The sequence below is a fragment of the Cavia porcellus genome, unplaced genomic scaffold (assembly GCF_034190915.1).
Source record: "Cavia porcellus strain 051 isolate PalLab524CR breed Dunkin Hartley unplaced genomic scaffold, mCavPor4.1 scaffold_29, whole genome shotgun sequence".
Taxonomy (NCBI): domain Eukaryota; kingdom Metazoa; phylum Chordata; class Mammalia; order Rodentia; family Caviidae; genus Cavia; species Cavia porcellus.
Genome location: NW_026947512.1, coordinates 19,136,590 through 19,157,535, shown reverse-complemented (window position 1 = coordinate 19,157,535; position 20,946 = coordinate 19,136,590). Strand labels below are relative to the sequence as shown.

Sequence of the window (20,946 nt, the reverse complement as noted above, 5' to 3'; positions counted from 1 at the left end):
CTATTTATGATGGTGGCAATGAAATAACCTAGTTCTTAACTGATCATTTTAAAGAAGTGGTTGCACAGTGTTTCTGTGAATGTCGAAAAACAGAAATAGAGCCATGAAGAATTTCTTCCATCTGCCAACTCGAACACTGGCTGGAGGAAGATGTGAACAGCATGGGCTAAGGAATGAGACCGTTGCCCCCACACAGCATGCCTATTTGACAGCAGGTAGCTGGAGTCTCCTCCTTCAGCCACTTAACCAAGTGGCAGTCAGGCTGAGATCACCCTTTCTGGGTGGCAGCTCTGACCCCAAGGCGAACAGTGACATTTACAGGGATGAGCACTGGTGCCCAGACACTGTGGAGACAGCAGCCTATTACATGGGTAACCACCACCAAGCACACAGTGAGGGTGAGGGGAGATGCATTTCAAGCAGCTTGTTTATCTTGAGGATTTCACACAGGAACAAATAGGGATGGCATGTGGGGTGCTGCTTTTGTGGTTTCAAATGTCTGTTTGGGTTGGTAAGCATCAACGGGCTCCTTCTAGAGGATGTGCAGGCTTCATCTTGAAATGACACGGGGAGACAGTGAGCCCTTACCTCTCCACCCACGCAGTACCAAGCTTTGCAAGAGGCAGCCAGGTTGTCAGAACCGGAAAATGAAAACTCCTAGACAGCTAGGAGCTCGCTCTTGACAAGAAGAGAATAAATCTCTACAATGATCTCTTACTATTACCAAGAGCAAAGGGAAAGATAGCTGCCTCCTGATACTTGATTTGGCCCAATGACAAGCAGTCCCCCAAGGTCATGGCTTCCGAGGGGAGCTTGTGGAGCTGCAGTGGGATGGGGCGGGGGTGGGCCGATGACTGGCTGGGAGAGGCACCGGAGCAGCCCTGTTTCCTGCACCCCATGTTGCAGGTAGAAGCAGGTGGGTAGACCGCAGGGAAGGGGCACACAGTTCAGACACACCACCCATGCAGGAGGGAAGTCTCGGGCTGTTGCACTGCCCGGGTGAAGGGTCTCTGTTCCTCTGGGAAGGTGCCAGCAGCATTGAGCTGCGCCAATACTGAGCCCGAATGACCATGGGCATTGGGCTGTGCTGTGTCTTGCAAAGCAGTGTTCCCTGCTCTGAAGCATGGAAGGTGGCGTCCTCAGGGACTCAGGCCAAAACCTGAGCAGGAAAGGGAAATGGCAAAAAGGACAGTGGTAGGGCTGGGGATTTAGCTCAGCGGCATAAGCACCTGCCTTGCAAGCAGGAGGTCGTGAGTTCAATCCCCGATACCGATAAAAAAAAAAAAAGGACAGTGGCAATGTGTCTGTGAGGACAGCATTTTCCTTTTGCCTGGGAGTCTGGGCATAATTCATTTAGCATCCAAGTGTCATGGTTCTCTCCTCCCCACACTTCAGTTTCTCTACATTTTCCATTTCCTTTCAAATGTCAGACAACTCTGTTACACATACAGCTTGTGTCATCATATTCTGGAGAATTTCTGGACAAGGCAGCAGTGGAAAGGGTGGCCTTCTTGGCATCCGCCCTCAGTTGTGGTCAGTTTGGTGGCAACGCTCTGTCTCTCCCTATGTCTCTCTGGCTTTCTCTCTTCTACTAGGGACTGAACCCAGGGCCTTTGCACTGAGCTACATCCCAGCCTTTTTCTTTGTTTTATCTTGAGACAATCGTGTGATCCTCCTGCCTCAACCTCCAAGAGTGCTGGATTACAAGTATGCACCACTCTTTAGGAGTCTTCTCTTTCTAGATGACAGGCAGGAAGCTGACTTGAGGCTATCCAGGTAGGCAGATACTGCTGGTTCCCTTTCTCACTTACTGGCCAGGACAAGCATTCACATTTTCCTTAACTCTGACCATCCTTTCCTTGATGTGGTCTCCAGACCTTCTGAGATCTGAACCCCATCTTCTCCTCCAGCCACATCGCCCCATCCTCTCTCCCCCATGGCTCCCCAGGTTGCTAACCTCCCTGTCACAAGAGACCGTATAAATCTGCTCACTCTGCTGTCAGGCTTCCCCTGTCCCTGCGCCCAATTTCCTCCCCCTTCTTTGGGCTGAATCCTCCTGCTCAGCTGCAGCGTCACTCTCTCTAGGGAGCCCTTGTGCTCACTGTCAGAGCAAAGTGACTGCTGCCAGGGAGCCTGGGCCACCATCAGGATGACGTGGCCTAACACCACGGTGTCTGTGGGTTTATCACTCCCCTCACCAGCCTGTTTCTTGACAGACTGGTGACTGTCTCACTTTTTTTTAAATGTATATTTTACCAGTGCATCATAATTTTATAAAATTCTGGGTTTCAGTGTGGCATTTTCCTACCTACATGTAACCTTTTGATCATAATAACAGTATTCTCCCTTCTTCTCTCATCTCTCTTTTTTCCCTAAGTGTCCATGTAGTAAGGAAACATGTGACACTTTCCTTGCAAAGTCTGGCTTACTTCCCTCAACATGATGATCTCCAGGTGCAGCCAGGCTCCTGCAGGCACACAATTTTGTTCTTATAGCTGAATAATATTCCATTGTGTAGACACACCGTATTTTCTTCATCCATTCATTCATCCATGGACACCTAGGCTGGTTGCTTACCTAGGCTGTTGTGAACTGTGCCATAGTAAACACGGGCCTGCAGGTGTCCCTATCATGTGCAGACTTTCTTTCAGGAACATGCCAAGCCATGGTAGAGCCGGGTCACATGGTAGCTCTCTGTATAGTTTTCTGGGGATTCTCCAGATTGACTTCACAGAGACACTAATTCACATTTCCCCCAGCAGCACAGGACGCTTCCTTTTTCCTGAATCCTCACCAGCACTAAACATTTTTTGTATTCTTGGTGACAGTTGAGTGCAGAGCCGCCTGTGCTAATTTTGTCATTTTATTGCAGGTGCAGGGGAGTGGCAAAGGAACAGTTGGATTTGTCTGCCTTGAGTCTCTTCCTTCAAGACAGTTTCCCCAGGGTGCCCCCCCCCACTGTGCATAGACTCTTTTTTTTTTTTTTTTTTTTTTTTTTTTTTGTCTTTTTCGTTTTTATCGGTACCAGGGATCGAACTCACGACCGCCTGCTTGCAAGGCAGGTGCTTATGCCACTGAGCTAAATCCCCAGCCCCTGTGCATAGACTCTTGATAGACTCACTGCAGTCCTTGGGGACTCCTATGTAGCATCTATCAGAGACGGGAGAGGCCAGAGCGCTGCTTCTGTCAGCGGGTGATGGGGCGTTTCCCTGTCCTCTATGCAGGTGCCACACCAGCCTCTCCAGTGGGCCCCAGGCGGAGTCCTTTCACTCAGTTCCACATCAGTGTTGTCTGCCTGTGCTGTGTGATCCCCACTGGCTGCAAGCTCAGTGCCACAAGCCTGACCCTCTCCCATAACAATCTGAAGCCTGGGTTATCTTTCTGTGCCGCAGAGCCACTGCCTATAAATGAGGGTTTCTTGGATTTCCTCTTTAGCTTTAATTCATTTGCTACAGCGCCCCCAGACCCAAGGAAAATGTTAGCTTGTATTTACTGGTTTATTCATGAGGACATACAGATTCTGGTGGACAGTCCCTTGGGGCAGAGGCTTAGGGTGGCCAGGAAGTGGGTGGGAGCTGTCCGGCAGGCACTTCCATGTGTTGGGTTAAATCCCCTAGCGTTGAACCCTTGGGTTGGTCACTATCTGGAAAGCCCCTTAAACACTGTGCTTGTGGTTTCTGTGAGGGCTTTGTTATGTAGCCTGATTATACCACTGGCTCTTGGAAACCAACTTGACCAACCTAGCCTAACCCCTCCCCAGACACTGAGGGATGGGGCTAAAAAACTTAACCCTAATTTTACCTTGGTCATTCTGGGGTGATCAGTCCCCATCCTGAAGCTACCTAGAGCCAGGAGCAACACCACAGAGACACCATGAGTCCCAGGGTTTTAGGAGCTGTGGACCAGGAAACAGGGGCGGAGACCAAGTCTGTATTCTTATCAAACTGTTACACTGTGGCATTGGGTAGGAGTGGGAGACTTCGGGGTGCACAGGACTCACCTGGGGCCCTGTTAGCAGGCAGGGTCTAAGCGGATGACGGGTGCCTGCAACCCCAGTGACTCTCCTGTGGGACTGCAAGTTAGAGGCTCTGTCTCAGAGAAAAAGCCTGAGGGTATATGCAGCCCTGTGTCTCACTGTTTACCTAGCATGCATTGATTCCCAGAACTGGAAAAAAGAAAAAGAAAAAAGAAACAGGTCCTGGCTTGGTTGTTGCAAGGAGACCCACCAAAGTTTCTTTACACTGACCCCAGGATTCTGGGATCACATAAGAACTCAGTGGCGAAATCTGAAAATACTGAGTGCTTTCTAGGAGAGTTTTAATTTTGGTAATACTTGATCTTATTAAGAACAGAGATAACAGGGTTCCTGAAGGCTAGTGCCTCTTATTCCTGTATCCAGGTTTCTTCTCCTTTGTCTAATGTGGAAGTTGTTAAAGCTAAATGCTACTTTCTGAATCTTCCTTGCTGCTTTGGAATAAATACATTACATGCAACCAGTGATGAATGGTAATCAGTCTGTACGTTCTACCTTAAATATTAACAAGATGGCCTCAGTTACAGAACTAATTCCAGCAACTCAGAGGTACCTGGCCAGAGACTCTGATTCATCTTTTCTTGTATGCTTCTTACCTCATAGTCACAGAATAGTTGCTGCAGCCCAGTAAGACCAGCATCTTGTAATATCACAAAAGATCTAGTCATTTTCAAATCTCCTTGATCACAATTTTTTCTTTATTTGGTTTATCTGAATCAGAATCATATTACATGTGGTAAACAATATGATATGTCTTAAGTTCCAGACTTCTTATAAGATAAAAATGAATTCCTATCTGTTTAAGCCAGACTTACTGGAGTTTTATTTCATGGACAAGATGTTCTCACTCAGACTTGTGATTTTTTTGTTCCAGGCTCCCAAGTAAGTAGAACTACAGGTGCACCCCACCTCCCCTGAACAGCAAACAGTCTTGAACTCACTATGTAGTGCAGGTGATCCTCCTGAGTGCTGGGATTGTGGGCATGGGTCAACACATCCAGCTAATATTTAAATTTTGTTTTATTATCTGTCATGAAGCTGTACAATCCCTGTCCTTGTGTAGCTTTGCACACTTATAATCTCATGTGTTCTGGGAAGCTGAGGCAGAAAGAATGAAAGTCTGAGGACCCCAGCTGTGGCAATTTAGCTAGATCCTGTTTCAAACAAAAATCTCTAAAAGACTAAATTTTAAAAGAAAGGAAAGGATTAAGAATATAGCTCGGTGTGAAAGTCCTGGGTTCAATCCGTAGAACCACAAAAAGAAAATAGAAGAACAGGCAAAGGAGAGGAGGGTGAGGAGGAGAAGGAGAAGGGAGGAGGGGAGGTGGTAACTGTAATTCTGTTTATTCAACTATTTCCCCATTGTTGGGTGTTTGAGTGGGAAACTGGGACAGCGCGTGCCTAAAACCGGCTCCTCCCAGGGGAAGGAGGTCACACTGAACCACTGCTTCGCACTTATGGATTGCTTACTGCAACCCCAGGAAGTAGTTTATATGCATTATTTCTTCAAATTCTTCAGTACCCTCAGAGGTCTGTTCTGTCTCAGTTTTCAGTTGATGCTAATTGACAGAGCCATAAAAGAGGGGGCCCCTGGTCATTACCCTCCCTCCTTAGGCCTTTATTTCTTAGACTCTTTCTAAATTCCGAAGATAAAAATGCTGTCTTGTTCTAAATTGTTTTTGTGATGCTGGGCATTTCTTTGGGTTGGCTTAACCACGTTCCTAGTTTGCTGTTGTGTTTAGAGCAGGGGATTCAAACCTAGGGCTCAGGCTTCAGAGAGCTCTTCCCCAGTCACAACCTTCCCCCTGTCTTGTTAATCAGCTCTTGAAGCCTTTCTTGAGGTTGGCTGTACAATTTGCAGAGTGACTAAAAAATAACCTCCCACTTATCACTGTAGCTAACCACACTGTCTCCTCCTCTCCACTATCTGGGATATCACAGACTCCATTCCTGGGACCCTACCACGACTCAGGATCAAGGGATTCCTGGCTGAGAAACAAAAGAAATTCACCTGTTCTTCCCCAGTGGATTTGGATAAAAACTGATAACAAAGTTAGGCACCACTTAATGAAGAAGATCAAGCCAGGTCTATGAGCAAGTGGCACCTGAGATGACTCACATTTATGCTGTAGGGGTGTCACTGTCACTTTGCCATACCAAGCTGTGAAGGTTGCCACTGTCTACCAGCTGGACATGTTTTCCTGAGAACCTAATTTTCTCTTTGTTTCTATTTTCTGTACTAGTGGGTTGGCTCAGTGAGGAAGATGTGAGATCTTTTGTTTGCAAAGAAAAGGAAAGAGAGAGAGGAGAGAGGAGGGGAGGAAAGGAGAGGAGAGGGCAGAGGAGTGGATGGCAGAGGAGGGGAAGGGAGGGGAGAGAAAGCAGGGGAGAGGAGAGGAGAGGAGAGGAGAGGAGAGGAGAGGAGAGGAGAGGAGAGGAGAGGAGAGAAGAACAGCAGGCTGGTTTTCTTGTTTGAATTCCGCTTTACATGGAAGTGCCTTTAATGATGACTTACATCACTCAGGGGATTTGCTAACCATCACTGTCTCCACATGGCTGCCTGGTTCTCTTTTTCCACCTGGCTGGGCCCCGATATGGCTGTGTGCTGCCCGTCACAGGGCCAGGGAAGGCTGCCTGGCTTCAGAGTGCTGGCCAGCTTAGTCCGGCCTAGCCCTGGGTTCGTCCCTGAAGCAGAAGGGCTGGTGCGGAGATACCAAGGCTCGGTGCAACGCCCTGTTCCTAAAGTGCCTAACCGAAGAGTGACTTCTTTTCCACAGTAATGTAGACGAACAGCACGATGAAGAAAATGCCAAGCACAGCCAGCCTCAGGCACACTGGGAACTGGCTCCTGAGGTCACTCAGGTTCCCCACACAGCACCTCGTCCCTGGGGGGACAGTCCTACATTTGTTCCTGTAGTTCCACGCTCTGGCAGGGCACCTGTGGAAACACGAGTGGCTCGTAGGGTTGTGCATAGCTACTTCCTGAGCACCCCTTAAAGTGAGTTGTGTAGACCTCAAGGTCGGAAGAAGCGACCACAGTGTGGCTTTCAGTACAGCCCTGGGTCAGCACTTACGCTGCTTTGCACTGGTGACCAGTTCTAAGCCCACAAACCACTGCGCGGCCATTTCCACCACCAGCCTAACGCTTCCCAGTGCTGATCCAAAGCCTGACTCAGAGGGCTTGTACATTTCCTTATGAAAATCTGTATTTACCAGAGCCAAAAGATGGCACACTTGCTGAAATTTTTTAGTGAGAACCTACTTATTTCTACTTCTCCAACTCTGTAAAACCTGCTAATATTCATTCAGAAGGTAGGGAGCTTCCTGACTTCAAGGGACTGTCCCTCTACCACTGAGCCACACCTCCGGGCCCCATTCTCCCACTTTTACTTTCTGACTAGTAAAATGACCCAGCTGGATTTTATTTCAGATATATGCTCCCTACCCCACACTGCTCAGCCATCTCCCAGGATACCAACAGGAACAAAGGTTTCCAAAGACCGCCCAGTAGGAAGCCCGGACTTTGGTCTTAGATGCAGACTTCTGGGGTCCTCTCCACTGCCACCCCAGCCCAATTGCCTTTGTCTAATAGGAGCAGCAGACTAGAGGCCACGACGGCCCTGTGGGCTTGGAGGGTACACACCATTACATACCTTCCTCCTTCTCAACAGATTCTTTACTGACTCAAGCCCTGGCCGGAAATCTGAATGGCAATTTTCTACCAGGAGTTACAGAACCCCATAATACCACTTCCTCCTCTGCTCACAAGGGGATTTTGTTACCTTTTTGCCTTGGAAGGCTTCGGACCCACACAGTAGACATTGAGAGCTCTTGTTTTACTGGTGGAAGCCCCAGGTCTCTGATAAACACAAAGAAAATGTCAACAGTGTACCAAATGCCAACGCCGTGTACAAAAGACCTTGGTTTTTATTTTAGAAAAAAATAAGCACCCAATCTGAGGACCAATCAATTTCTGCACATCGGGGGGTTTGATACCTCATAACACAGCTTCAAGTTTGCTTTTCTTCAGGAACTAGCAATAACATCCGAGTCAGACAAATTTTACTTCAGTGAGTCATGAGAGTGACAGATGCAGGACTGATGGAGCAGAGGACGAAAACAGAGCTCTGTTCTTAAATTCCAACTCCCTAGTTTGTGTTCCTATTTTATCTGTTTATGACTTGGAGCTTTTTTCTATATGTCAGTTTTAGGCAAAGAAAAAGTCACTATAAAAGTCCGATGAGCTGTGCTTGGCTGCACCTCTGTGCTCCCAGCACTCCGAGAAGATGGGATGGGAGGGTCTTGAGTTCGAACCCAGCCTGGGCAATTTAGCGACTTAGTGGAAGCCTGCTTCAGAATGAAAAATTAAAAAGGGCCGAAGGCATAGCTCAGCGTGAAGGACCTGGGTTCAATCCCTAGAACCACAAAATGAAACAAAGCAAAACTAAATAAAACTGAAAACCGTGTTGACTATGAAGAAGGGCCATAAAATAATTTAGAAAAGGAAACGCCTCTCTATGAGAGAAGTAAAAGGAGAATCCTGGCTTTTTACTTTGCTCAACAATGTCTCCTGTTATTTTTAAAAGAAAGTAAAAAGGGCCGGCCCTTGACTCCCCCGCTGTGCAATGGAGTTGTAAAAGTTAAGTGACTTAATGCAGGCAAGGTGATTGAACACCTCCTGGCATAGCGTAAGCACTTAATATTAATAATGATTATGATGGTTATAGTTATTAATTTTCATGTTACTAATATTTCTCATAGTCTGGTTTTCTTTCTTTCACAGAGCTGACTATCACACCCTGTTTTTCCTTTGTTATTGTCGATTGAAGTTTAAGATTTAGGCCTTTTCCTGCTTCAGAGTCTGCCAGGCCCTGGCCCAAGACCCGAGACCCCTCGGCAGTGAAGATGAGATGACAGGATGAGGTTGGAGGAGCAGGGCCGGTCTTAGCAGGCATGTCATGGGGAGGTCCCGACAGGGCACACTGTGACTCTACACAGTCCCCGACGCCGACGCCATGCATCTGCTGGTCTCGGCCCACCTCTCTTTAAAGAAAACCAGAGTGGCCTCCCGACTGAGAAGGGGCTTTGGGCACAGCATGGGTGCTGCATGGCCCAGCATCCACCTCCCAGGGGCGCTGGCCACAGAAAGAGGAGCTTTGGCTGTCCCCAAGACGGTCAGGAATATCTTTGATTAAGCAAGTTCTTTTTAAAAAAAACAGCGTTCTTATTTATGGAAAACTTAAAACACACACAAAAGTACACAACAGTGCAATGAGCCCCTGCACCCCCATCACATGTCATGGCTTTTTAATTTTCTTAAACTTAAAAATAGATATGTTAAATAAAGTGTTTGGGATAGAACTATTCAAAGTCAAATTACAGGCTTTCAGGCTCTTAGGCAAGTAAATATTCCTTCCCTTCCCTTTCCTCCTGCCCTAAAGAGTAGATCTTTCTTTCTTTTTTGTCTCTCTGCCTCTATCCCTTTCTTATTCTTTCTTTCTTCCTCTTCTTCTTCTTGTTTGAGACAAGATCTCACTGTGTTGTTCAGAGTGATCCTAAACTCTTTAGCTCAACTGTCTCAGCCTCCAGAGTACCTGGGACTATGAGCATGAGCCATTACACTTGGTTATCCCATTCTTTTGTAATTTATCTTTTTTGCTATCATTCATAGCTGGAGTTCTCCTAGAGTATGTAAAAGGTGAACATTCTGATTTTCAAACTGGATTAATTACGGCCTATCCACCTGAGTGTGCAGCCCTCCATAATAACACTATGAAGACCATATAAGAACAAAAAGGTTGGCACTTCATGTTGAACCATGGGTAGGGTCTAAAAATCAGACAGGCACAGATACTAGATAAGCCCTGAAGCACACTGCAGGGGGCTGGTGTGAGGGTCTGGAAAGCAGGAGGAGCCCAAGGTCCAGGCCAATCCCAGCACCTTTCCAAGACTCTGCCTGAAATTAAAAGGTCTAGCAGCACAGTTCAGTTTTACAGTGCGTGGCTAGTGCACGCAAAGCCGGGATTTAATCTGCAGTACTGCCAAAAAATCCAAAGCAAAACAAAACAAACAAAAACCAACCAAAACCACTAGAGAGAAATCAACACAAACTAGTTTTTGCCTCCAGTGGTGAACTGATAGTTGATTTCTACTTTATCTTTTTTTTTTCTTTTCCCGGTACCAGGGATCGAACTCACAACCACATGCTTGCAAAGCAGGCACTTATGCCGCTGAGCTAAACCCCCAGACCCTTTTTCACCTTTAAAACCTCCTTGTAACGCTGTCCTAATGTGACTTTCACCATAAACAACATCACAGTGGAACTGAAAAATGCGGCTGCTCATTAACGCAAGGGCTTAGCTATGGTGAACGGCTCACAGGAGCACGCGGGATTGTCGCCCTTCTCCCTGTGCCCAGAGATAAAATCTGCAAAGCTGCTGGGTTTGCCAAGCACTCAGAGCCCTGCGGTAGCTGCGTGGCCTCCTCTGCTTCTGCTCCCTTTCCCTACGCCCCCAGCCCTTGGATCTGAAGGTTCTGCCAACCCACACTTCAGGACCTGAGGCCTGGTGCACTACCGGTAAAGCAGGAGTGCGTTGCGCACAGTTGGACAGCACTTCCGGTGTGCCAGGCACGGATCAGAACGTTTGATATAAATAAACTCAATTTTCAAAGCCATCTGTGGCCACAAGCGGATGAGGCACAGAGCCAGGGCCAGCTCTGGACGCGCAGTCCCCAGTCCCTGAGTCCTGTCCGCTCAGTGAACTGCGGAAAGCACGCTCTGCCTCACTGCAGGAGGCACTGTGTTCTGTGCCAGTTAGCTCGGACAGCCACCGCCCCTCAGTTCAGTTAGCCTTTCTAACACCCTGAAGAGAAACCGTGACAGTTATCACTTAATAGATGAGGAAAACAGTAGCTTAAAGAACCAATTGATGTGTCTTAGGTAACACAATTAATAAAAGGCACAGTTATATTTTTTAGACCCAGATACTCTCGATCCAAAGTCTTTTTTATTTTTCTGAAGTTGCATTTCTTGTGACTTTTTTATTTTATGAAATAAAACAAAATTTTATAATCATGATAAAAAATAATAGTTACTACACTGTGTATCATTATTGTCAAAGTAATTATACAAGCCTGATGTGGCGGTCCACAACCCGTAATCCCAGCACTTGGGAGGCTGAGACAGGAGGATCACAGGAGTTTGAGGCCTACCTGGGCTACCTCGTGAGACCCCATCTTTTAAAAGATAAATAAATAAAAATAAAATAAAACTAGTTACTCAGAGTGCAAGATATAAACCAAAAAGAAACAGATATTAACATGAGACTTTCTTTTGCCAAAGTCTTTCTAAAATAAATATTTCTAAACCAGCATGATAGCTCATGTCTGTAATCTAGCATTCTTGGAGGCTGAAGCACGAAGATCAAAAACTAGAGACCAGTCTGCACTACACAGCAAGTTGCAAACCAGTCTGGAACACAGTGAGACACTACCTCAAAGAAAAGAAAAAGAAAGGAAAGGAAAGAGAGAAAATCTATGAGAAGAACCCTTATGGGAAACATATAAAAATATATTTGTAAAAACTGTTTCCATGAATTTCCTGTGGAAGTCTTCATTCATTCTATATTTAAATATTTCAGAAAAATAGCCTTCTGTAAGGTTTTTGCAGGGGAGTACTGTTGCCAGCTTTGGCTTCCTTACCTACATCACACTGAATTTAAGATGAGATGCATATGAAATGCTACGTGATACTGTATTGTATTCTACCGTAGCATAGTACAAAACACTGGGCTAATAAATCTCAGTATTTGGGGGGAGAAGGGTGCCAGCCACCTTCCAACCCTTTATTTTTTATTTTGGAATACGTTCTTGCTAAATTGCCCATATGGCCCAGGCTGGGCTTAAACTTGCATTCCTCCTGCCTCAGCCTCCCAGGGTAGTGGGCTTATACATATGTGCCACCATGCCCAGCTTACATTTGATTTTTGAATAAAGATCAACCTTGACTAAAGCCATTACTAACTGTCCCTAAAGAAGTACAGGCTTGCTTGTATTTCCACAAGGTATGTATCTTGCATTATTGACACAAAGCTCACCAAAATGTGGGCTGAGCCATGGAAGAAGAGCCTTTTCTGCGCTTCTTGCCCTGGGACTTCTACCCTTTGACTTGTGGGAGTCAGGAGCTCTGTGGCTCAGCCATGGCATTGTCTCCAAGCAAAACATGACAGTCTCCCGGTCGCTCTAGTTCCTTCCCCCATGATTGGGTAACACACACAAACACAAATCAGACCTTTTTACAAATGACACAGCAAACTGGCAGTTGCCGCCTGCTTACTGGCAAAAGAAGCAGCTTTTGATTTAGACTCTTTAAAATTGAGTTAACCTCAAATCCCTTAGTTGACTAAAACCATTCAATCAAAAGATCTTATAATAACAGATACTTACTTCTTTGTGCCTCCATCTTGATTCAATAAATTTTTCATTCAAAACATGTTCTTGGGACCAGGGATTTAGCTCAGTGGTGTGGCTGGCATGAAGTGGTGAGTTCAATCCCTGGTACCAAAAAAATAAAATAAGTAAATAAAACATGTTCTTTAGCCTAAGTATAGTAATGATTTTGAATTGACTAAAAAGCTTTTAAAATAATCTGCACCATATTAACAATAACAACAAGAAAAAGCTTAACAACCTTATGACCATCTCCATTCTTAGTTGGAAAAAAATCTAGTAAATCAGGTCAGGCATGGTGACACACACGTCTAATTTCAGTAGTAAAGGAGGCTGAGGCAGGAGGATCACAAGTTTAAACCTAACCTTAGTGACTTAGTGAGATCCTGTTTCAAAATTTAGAAAATTTAAAAAGGGCTTGGAAGCAGGCCTGGGCCCAATACTACAAAAAGAAAAGAAAAAGAAAATCTAGAAAACCAGGAATAGGGTGAGAATTTCTTAAACTTCATAAAAAGTGTCTTCCAAAACCAGTGGTCATACTAAAAGAAAATTACTAAAAATATTCCCTTTAAAATCAAAACCAAGAGTCAAGTGTGGTGGCGCACGCCTGTAATCCCAGCACTCGGGAGGCTGAGGCCTGAGGATTGCTGTGAGTTCAAGGCCAGCCTTGGCTACAAAGTGAGTTCAAGGCCAGCCTGAAGTACAGTGAGACCTGTCTCAAAAAGAGAACAAAATAAAATAAAATAAAAACCAAGGAAAGATTGCCTGCTGTTAAGTATTACAGAGAAGCGGTCCGAGAAGCCAGGCTTGAAGATGCAAAGAATTCCAGGTAACCGGGAGACTGAGGGAGGAGGGAGAGCTGGGAGTCTGAGACTGGCCCGGCAACACAGTAAGACCTAGTCTCAGAACGGAGAGGCCACTGCGAGGAGGAGGAAACTGTAAGGGGCGGTGGGGTCCCTAGGTTTTCTTCTTCTGCTGCACACACCTCAGACTGGATGCTAGGGAGGGAGGTTAACCTGGAAATAACAATGGCTCTGGTCTTCCCAAAAGCCCCAAAAGCCAGAGGACAAGAAAGGAGCAGCCTCGTAAAACAAAACTTTTGGAGGATGCGTCCTGCTCCAGCCATTCCACCCACAACCATCATGGACAGGAAGCCTGGACATCCCCGCCACGTGCTGGACCCGTGTGCTCTGGCTGGCTGTGTCAGTAGAGGGCCCGGAGCGGGGGGACACGCCCCAGCAGCCCTGTGATAAGGTGTCCCCCGACAGCCGACAGCCGGGAAGCAGCTGTTCTCACAGCAGCAAGGAGTCCACTAAGGGTTATGTAAGGCCCAGAGGATTGTAATTCAAGAATTAACCAAACAGCCATCAACACCACGGGATTACCTCCCCAGGACTTTAAACAGTCATCATCAAACGCTCCAGTGAACAGTATGAACATATTGGGAACCAGGGAAAAACAAAACCAAACCCTTGCAGAGAAGTAGAATGTATAGGAAGAACTAAGTGTAAATTTTAGAACTGAAAACAGTACAACAAACAAACAAACAAAAGACCCCCCCCCCCAAATCCCTGCGGAGGAGATCAGCGGTGGAATGGAGAAGGTAAAGAATCAGTGAGTTTGAAAATAGAACAGTATAAACTGTTCACATTGAATAACAGAGAGAAAGCACACGGGGCGGAAGGTCTGGAGAGCCTGTAGGACTCTGCCCAAAACCTGGCTTTTGTGTCAGCAGTCCAGAGAAAGAAGACACGGAGCGGGGGGCTGAAAAAAATATTGAAGAAATAATGACCGAAAGGCCCCAAATCCAGCAAAAGACACAGATTCAAGAAGCTGAGTGAATTCCCATACGATAAACCTAAAGAAATCCAGGCCAAGACTCACCACAGTAAAGAAAACTTTACTGCATGAAAAGACATTACCAAGAAAATACAAAACCAAGGTACAGAACGGGGGAAATATTTACAAAATACATTCCAGCAAGCTTCTTATTCAGACTATCCAAAGAACAACTCAGCAACAAAGAGCTAAAAGACAGCTGGAACAGTGATGCATGCCTGTAATCCCATGATTTAGAAGGGAAGGTGTGAGGCTTGCAAAATTGAGCCCAGCCTGGGTAACTTACTGAGACTTTGTCTCAGAATAAAATCTAAAAACACCTGAGTTGTATATCAGCTGTAGACTGCTTGTCCAGCATGTATGATGCTCTAGGTGCTTCCATCCCCAGGACTGAGTCCCCCACCGAGAAACCCAGCCCAGCCCAGCCCAACCCGATCCAATCCTTTCAAAACATGGTCTAATAGTGGGCAAGCGAGAAGCCTCGGTAGCTTAACGGATAAAGCACTGACCTTCTAAAAATGGGCAAAGGACTTGAAAGACATTTCTCCAGAGAAGATAGATATATGAACAACAAGCCTATGGAAAGATATCTAGCATCATTAATCAGGAGGGAAATGCAAGTCAAAACCACAGTGAGACCACTTCACACCTACCAGGATGGATGATTTTTTTTGTAAAGAAAAACAAACGTAGGTGAGGATGTGGGGGAGTCGGAACCCTTATTCACCTAATTCACCGCTGGTGGGATGTAAAATAATGCTTTCACTGAGGAAAACATTTTGGCAGTTCCTCAAACAGTTCAACACAGTAGTGCACTGTGACCTGGCAATTCCACTCCTAGGTACGCATCTGAAAGCATTGCAATTGGGTACTCGGATATTGTAATGTGAGAATTCATAGCAGTGCTACCCCCAGTATCCAAAGATAGAAGCAACTTAAATGGCCATCATTTAAGTTGGAGGGCAGTGACCGTGTATATACGTATAACCGAGTGCTGGAAGGGATAAACTAGTCACAAACACATGTGACAGTATGGCCACCTCAAAACCAAAGAAGCCAGGTATAAAATGTCACTTACGGAGTGACTCTGCATATATGAAGTATTCAGAAGAGGTAGATCCAGGGAAACCAAAAACAGATTTGCAGCTGCAGAGGTGGTAGAGTAGGCAGGAGGCTGGGGGAAACTAGGGTCTATGCGGGTTGATTATATACATATCCCTCCCTGTAATATGATGCCTTTAACTCTTTTGAGAAGAGACCTAGAAGGGGGATAGCAGGATCAAATGGAATTTTTGTTTCTAATTTTTTGAGGAATCTCCACGCTGATTTCCATGGTGGTTGTGCTGGTTTATATGCCCATCAGCAATCAGAGAGTTTCCTTCCCCCCACATCCACTCCAGTGTTTGTTATTATTTAATTTTTTGATGATGGCTGTTCTTTCTGGGGTAAGACAGTATCTCAGTGTAGTTTCCAATTGTATTTCTCTAGTAGGTAAACAGGAAGGAGAAGTTCAAGCAACTCCTCAAATGATCTACTTTTTTATTTACATTTTGAGATAAATGCCAGTTTGTTTTGTTTATTCTACTGGCTTCTTTTATTCATTGAAAAGAAAGTTTTGTCCTTTTATTTGTACGTTTTGTCTTTGAAAAAGATATTCTTTTTTGGTTTATTACCTCTACTCTGAATAACATCTTGGCCCTTCTTTGAAGATCATGATACACAGTAAATTAACCATGGTTATTCTTTAAGTATTTTATTATGAATTTTTGTTTTTTCACAGTATCAAGAAGAGCATTTTTATATTTTATCAATATCTACTCGTACTGCCACAAACTTTAAAAATCAAACACATAGTGTTAAAAAGTGTTTTGGAAGCAGGAGAGACGTATGATTTCACAGCATTGTGAGTGCACTAAGTGGCATCAAACTGATTTTATGTTACATTAATTTTGTCACAAAATTTTGATTCTTGTCACTGTACTTTATATAAGTGAATATCATCATGTTTTTATTCTGAGGAAATACAAATTGAAATTTTGGGGAAAGGTGTAAAAACTCACGATGACTGAAATTTATCTCAAATAGTTCAAGAGAAAAGATAGAAAAAAGTATAAAACAAATGTGGCAAAATTTTAACAATTGGTGACTCTGGATGAACCATATAGGACTTGAAATTATTTTGAAATAACTACCAAAAAAAGAACATTTTTAAAAAAGACACCAAACCACGTGTGGTGGCACCCACCTGTAATCCTAGCACTCAGGAGGCTGAGGCAGGTGGTTCACCATGAGTTTGAGGCCAACCTGGGCTACATAGTGAACTCAAGTTCAGCCTGAACTACACAGTGAGACCCTGTTTCGAAATAATAAATAAACAAAACTAAAATAAGTTCCAATAAGTTAAAGGAGCTCCAATAAGTTAAAAAAAGCTCCAATAAGTTAAAGGAAAAAGATAAGCAATGTACTAAAAATGGGCAAGAGACATGAACAGGCATTGCACAGAGAAGAAAATACAATTAACCAATAAATGTGTGAAAATGCCCAATTTTATTAGTAATAATAATACAAATTACTATCACAAAATAACATCTTACACTCATCCTATTGATTGAAATTAAGTCTGGCAATTCTAAGAATCACTTTGTAGAGCATTTTAATTTAATGTCTTGGGGCTGGGGATTTAGCTCAGTGGCATAAGCACCTGCCTTGCAAGCAGGCGGTCGTGAGTTCGATCCCCGGTACCGATAAAAATGAAAAAGACAAAAAAAAAATTTAATGTCTTAATTTGAGCCTGTGCGGACCCTTCAATTCAGCAGTTCTGTGCTTAGCTGCATTCATGAAATTAAGAAATTCTTGCATATGCATTCACCAGGTTAGGCATCTCAAAGTTCTCAGAACATTAAATCATGGTGGTACAAAAACATAGAGGGGGAAAGGTGAGTGTGATGTGCAAGTGGTAGAGCACCAGCCTACCATGCTTCAGGGCCTGGGTTCAAAGCCCAGCACCAGAGAATGAAACCCCAAACCCTGGAAATGAAAAAAAAGCCATAGAAAAAACTTAGACTGTGATACTACTTAAATAAAATCCAAATGGTAAAAAACTAAACCAAAATTGTGGATAATGTAAATAAGAGGAAAAGAATTTTAAAAATTAGGCATAGTTGCTACCTTGGGTAAAAAGAGAGGGAAGGAATGTGTCCTAAGAAGGATACTTAGGGTCTTTGACATCTTTAGCAATGATTTATGTCTTAATCTCTGGAGTTGGAATCCATCTTTTCATTATAGGATTCTTGATTCTTTTTTTTTTTTTGTATTTTTACCGGTACCAGGGATCAAACTCACGACTGCCTGCTGGCAAGGCAGACACTTATGCCGCTGAGCTAAATCCCCAGCCCCAATATTTTATAATAAAATATCAACAAGGCCTTCAGATTCAAAGTTGTTTTTCACTCCACTTGGGGAAACTCCACCTATCCATTTGCATATATGTCAGCCTACTTCCAAATGTGCTGATTTTTGCACCACAGTTTTAATGCGTGAAGGGTCACAGGAGAATGTGGCTTGTGGACTTTCCTCTGCAAAGGGCTCATCCAGAAAGGCAGCCTGTGACATCTTGGGTGAACAGGTGGCCCAAGTCTTTCTGCAATACTAGCAGAGGAACACTTGGGGGAGCTATCTCATCACTCTGGCTGTTTCTCCTCCCCCTTGGTCAGTGTGGGTTGGACATGCCTCATGGTACTGTCTTGGACTACATATAAACTATATAACATAGTTAATGTATGTAAGTAACAAAAATTTTCTTTATTTAAAAATGTATTTTATTGTAGCACATGTGTGTCCAATCATAGGGCCACGGGCAATGCTGGGCATGTTACGTCCCTTTCCTGCCTGTTCCTCTATCTGTATGATGAGCCACATAACCTCCTCCAAACAACCAACCTCCTATAGGAAATCCGAGGATCAATAATTATCCATAGTAAATCATGCCTGACTCGGGGCTGGGGATTTACTTCAGCGGCATAAGCGCCTGCCTTGCAGTCTTAAGTTCGATCCCCGGTGCCGATAAAAAGGAAAAAGACAAAAAAAAAAAAAAAAAAAAAAAAAAAAATCATGCCTGACTCATGAATTATGGTGCACAAAGCTCGGTACTCAAGGAGTACTGAGATATTCCAAGGAATGAAAGTAACTCTTGGGCTTTATTAGGTTGGGATAAGAGGATCAAAGTGTAGGTCCTACCTGGGCAACCTAATGAGATGCTGGTTCAAAATGTAAAAAAATAAAAGGGGCTGGGAATGTAACTCAGTGGCAGAGCACCTGTGGATTTGATCTCTACTACCAACAAGATAAAACAAACAACAAACAAATGAACCTCTTGTTTGCTTCTATGGGGTACAAGAGGAAGCAGAGCAATGATAACTCATTGCAAATGATAACTCATAAGCAAATGATAACTTAGCTAAAGTCAGCATGGGAATATTCTTAGATAAAAGGGACAAGCAAGGGGAATTGTCTACACAAATTCATAGTTTTTCTACAGAAGAACACTGACACTCATGATTTAATTTTATGAAATAAGTAATAGTTTACCTTTCTGAGCGTCTTGAAACGATCATAACCACACTTTGGTTTCACCTTGTCTTCCTGCGCCTCTTGAATTTCAAAGATTAAGTTCTGTTATGCAGAAAGAAATCAAAATATAATCAGTGAGATTAAGACACCCTGATCATTAGCACATCCAAAACTTCTCTCCTGGGAGGTCAGTATTTTGGGGGAAGAATGTTAAATTACAGTCCTTGTAAAGATGGCATTTAGCTCCCATTAGCACGTGTCAAAGGTAAGAAGAAAGGGCTTATTAAGTAGTTATAGAATATGTAATTTACTCCTCACTTTGACCCAACTAGAATGTGCAACTCCTGTTGGGAAAAAGGATGTTTTTAATTAATTAAGAAACTGTGATAAAGATGTTTAACATCAGGTCCTCTAAAACCTTTGTATGCTGCTCCATCTACGCACTTAATTGAAGTCCTTTATATACACAGTCCCCTGTCACACTGGGCTTTCAGAGGGCGGCACTGAATAGGCCCCACACATGCTAATTGCAGGCCCGTGAGGTATCTGACAAGCAACAATAGACATCGAGACACAGAAAGTAACAATCCTTTAAAGCACTGGCACCAAGACGTTAACACAACCTAGAACTGGCAGCCAAAAGGAGCCCAGAGCGCTCCTTCCCTTCCTCTGCTTCTCTGCCCCTAGGTGTCCATGTGCCGTGCACATCAAGGAGACAGGGCAGAAGGGACATTGACACAGAGGGGACGGAATGGCAAGACACTGGGGCGTTCGGTGCCCAGTGTTGAAAGCTTGGAGCAGAAGCAGTTTGGGTGTCGTGAAAATTTCCGTGTCACGGTGGCTGAGGGAGGGGAGGGGAGGGCCACCTGGAGTGTTAGGTTCAGGGGTCTGGGGGGCAGCAGTGGGGATTCTGCAGAAAAGGAGGTGATGCTGTGACTGGGGGGCTGGTTACACACAGAAAATTAGAAAACTGGGGGGAAATGTGAATTCATTGAGGATAATGGAATCTGCAGTCTGAGAATAATGACATCACGATAAGAAGTGATTTGCAAATGAGAATGGTTAGAAAAGAACACAGAGGGGCTGGGGATTTAGCTCAGCGGCATAAGTGCCTGCCTTGCAAGCAGGCCGTCATGAGTTCAGTCCCCGGTACCGGTAAAAACGAAAAAGACAAAAAAAAAAAAAAAAAAAAAAAAAAAAAGAACACAGAAATATTGGATTGTGATTGGAGATCATTATGAACTTGTGAAGGTTTTGTTTGTCTGTTTGTTTATTTGGATTTTTGTTTGTTTTCAGTCTTTCTATGTAGTTCAGGCTGACCTTGTACTCACCATGTAGCCTAGGCTGGCCTCAAACTCATGGCAATCCTCCTGCCTCAGCCTCCTAATGAGTTTTATGTTATATTTATGGACATTCATACATAAAATAGTCACAGACATGTGCCTGTATTTGTACATACCAGAGGATACATTTATTTTCCAGCTCTACCTGCTGAAAGCGTCTAGAAGTAATGACACCCAGGAGGCAAGGAGCTCCCTGAAGCCCTAGACCTTGGTTTCAAGCATCATCCTTGTAAAAGTGTTTCTTAGGGAAGGAAGGCACAAAACAACCCTGAAACATTTTGTGCTAGAAATGCAAGATAGGGCCAAAGAACAATAAGGATTTGTCAAAGGACACAGCATCCATCCGGTCAGATCTGGGATAATTTTGAGCATTAAAATACCATCAATGGACACAACCCATTGAAAAAAGGATTAATATGATTGGGTGATTGAGGAAATGAAGGAGTGAATAAATGGGGAGTAGGAAAAGGCCTTCCCTACAGGAAGAGGTCAATAGTAAATGTAGGGAATGGGGATTTAGCTCAGCGGCATAAGCACCTGCCTTGCAAGCAGGCAGTCGTGAGTTCGATCCCCGGTACCAATAAAAAGGAAAAAGACAAAAAAAAAAAAAAAAAGAAAGTAAATGTAGGGCCATTGTGTGAGATGCTGATTCAGCCAAAGTTGTCTGTGGGTGCTAGAGAGAATGGGTGAGGGTTAATGCTGCTCCCACAGTGC

The 20,946-nt window shown here is 44.3% G+C and overlaps 1 protein-coding gene across 4 annotated transcripts in view; it reads right to left on the bottom strand.

The window, feature by feature from the left end:
* Positions 1-4,717: 4,717 nt before the first annotated feature.
* Lemd1 (LEM domain containing 1) overlaps positions 4,718-20,946 on the bottom strand; it is a 40,515-nt gene continuing 24,286 nt past the window's right edge. For all 4 annotated transcript variants that reach the window (XM_063240210.1, XM_063240213.1, XM_063240212.1 and 1 more), the window contains exons 5-8: positions 18,908-18,991; positions 12,479-12,586; positions 7,816-7,892; positions 4,718-6,971 (exon numbers count right to left, since the gene is read on the bottom strand). In XM_063240210.1, coding sequence (XP_063096280.1) covers positions 6,782-6,971; positions 7,816-7,892; positions 12,479-12,586; positions 18,908-18,991 — 459 coding nt within the window. In that variant the 3' untranslated portion in view covers positions 4,718-6,781. The remainder of the gene's footprint in view (positions 6,972-7,815; positions 7,893-12,478; positions 12,587-18,907; positions 18,992-20,946) is intronic.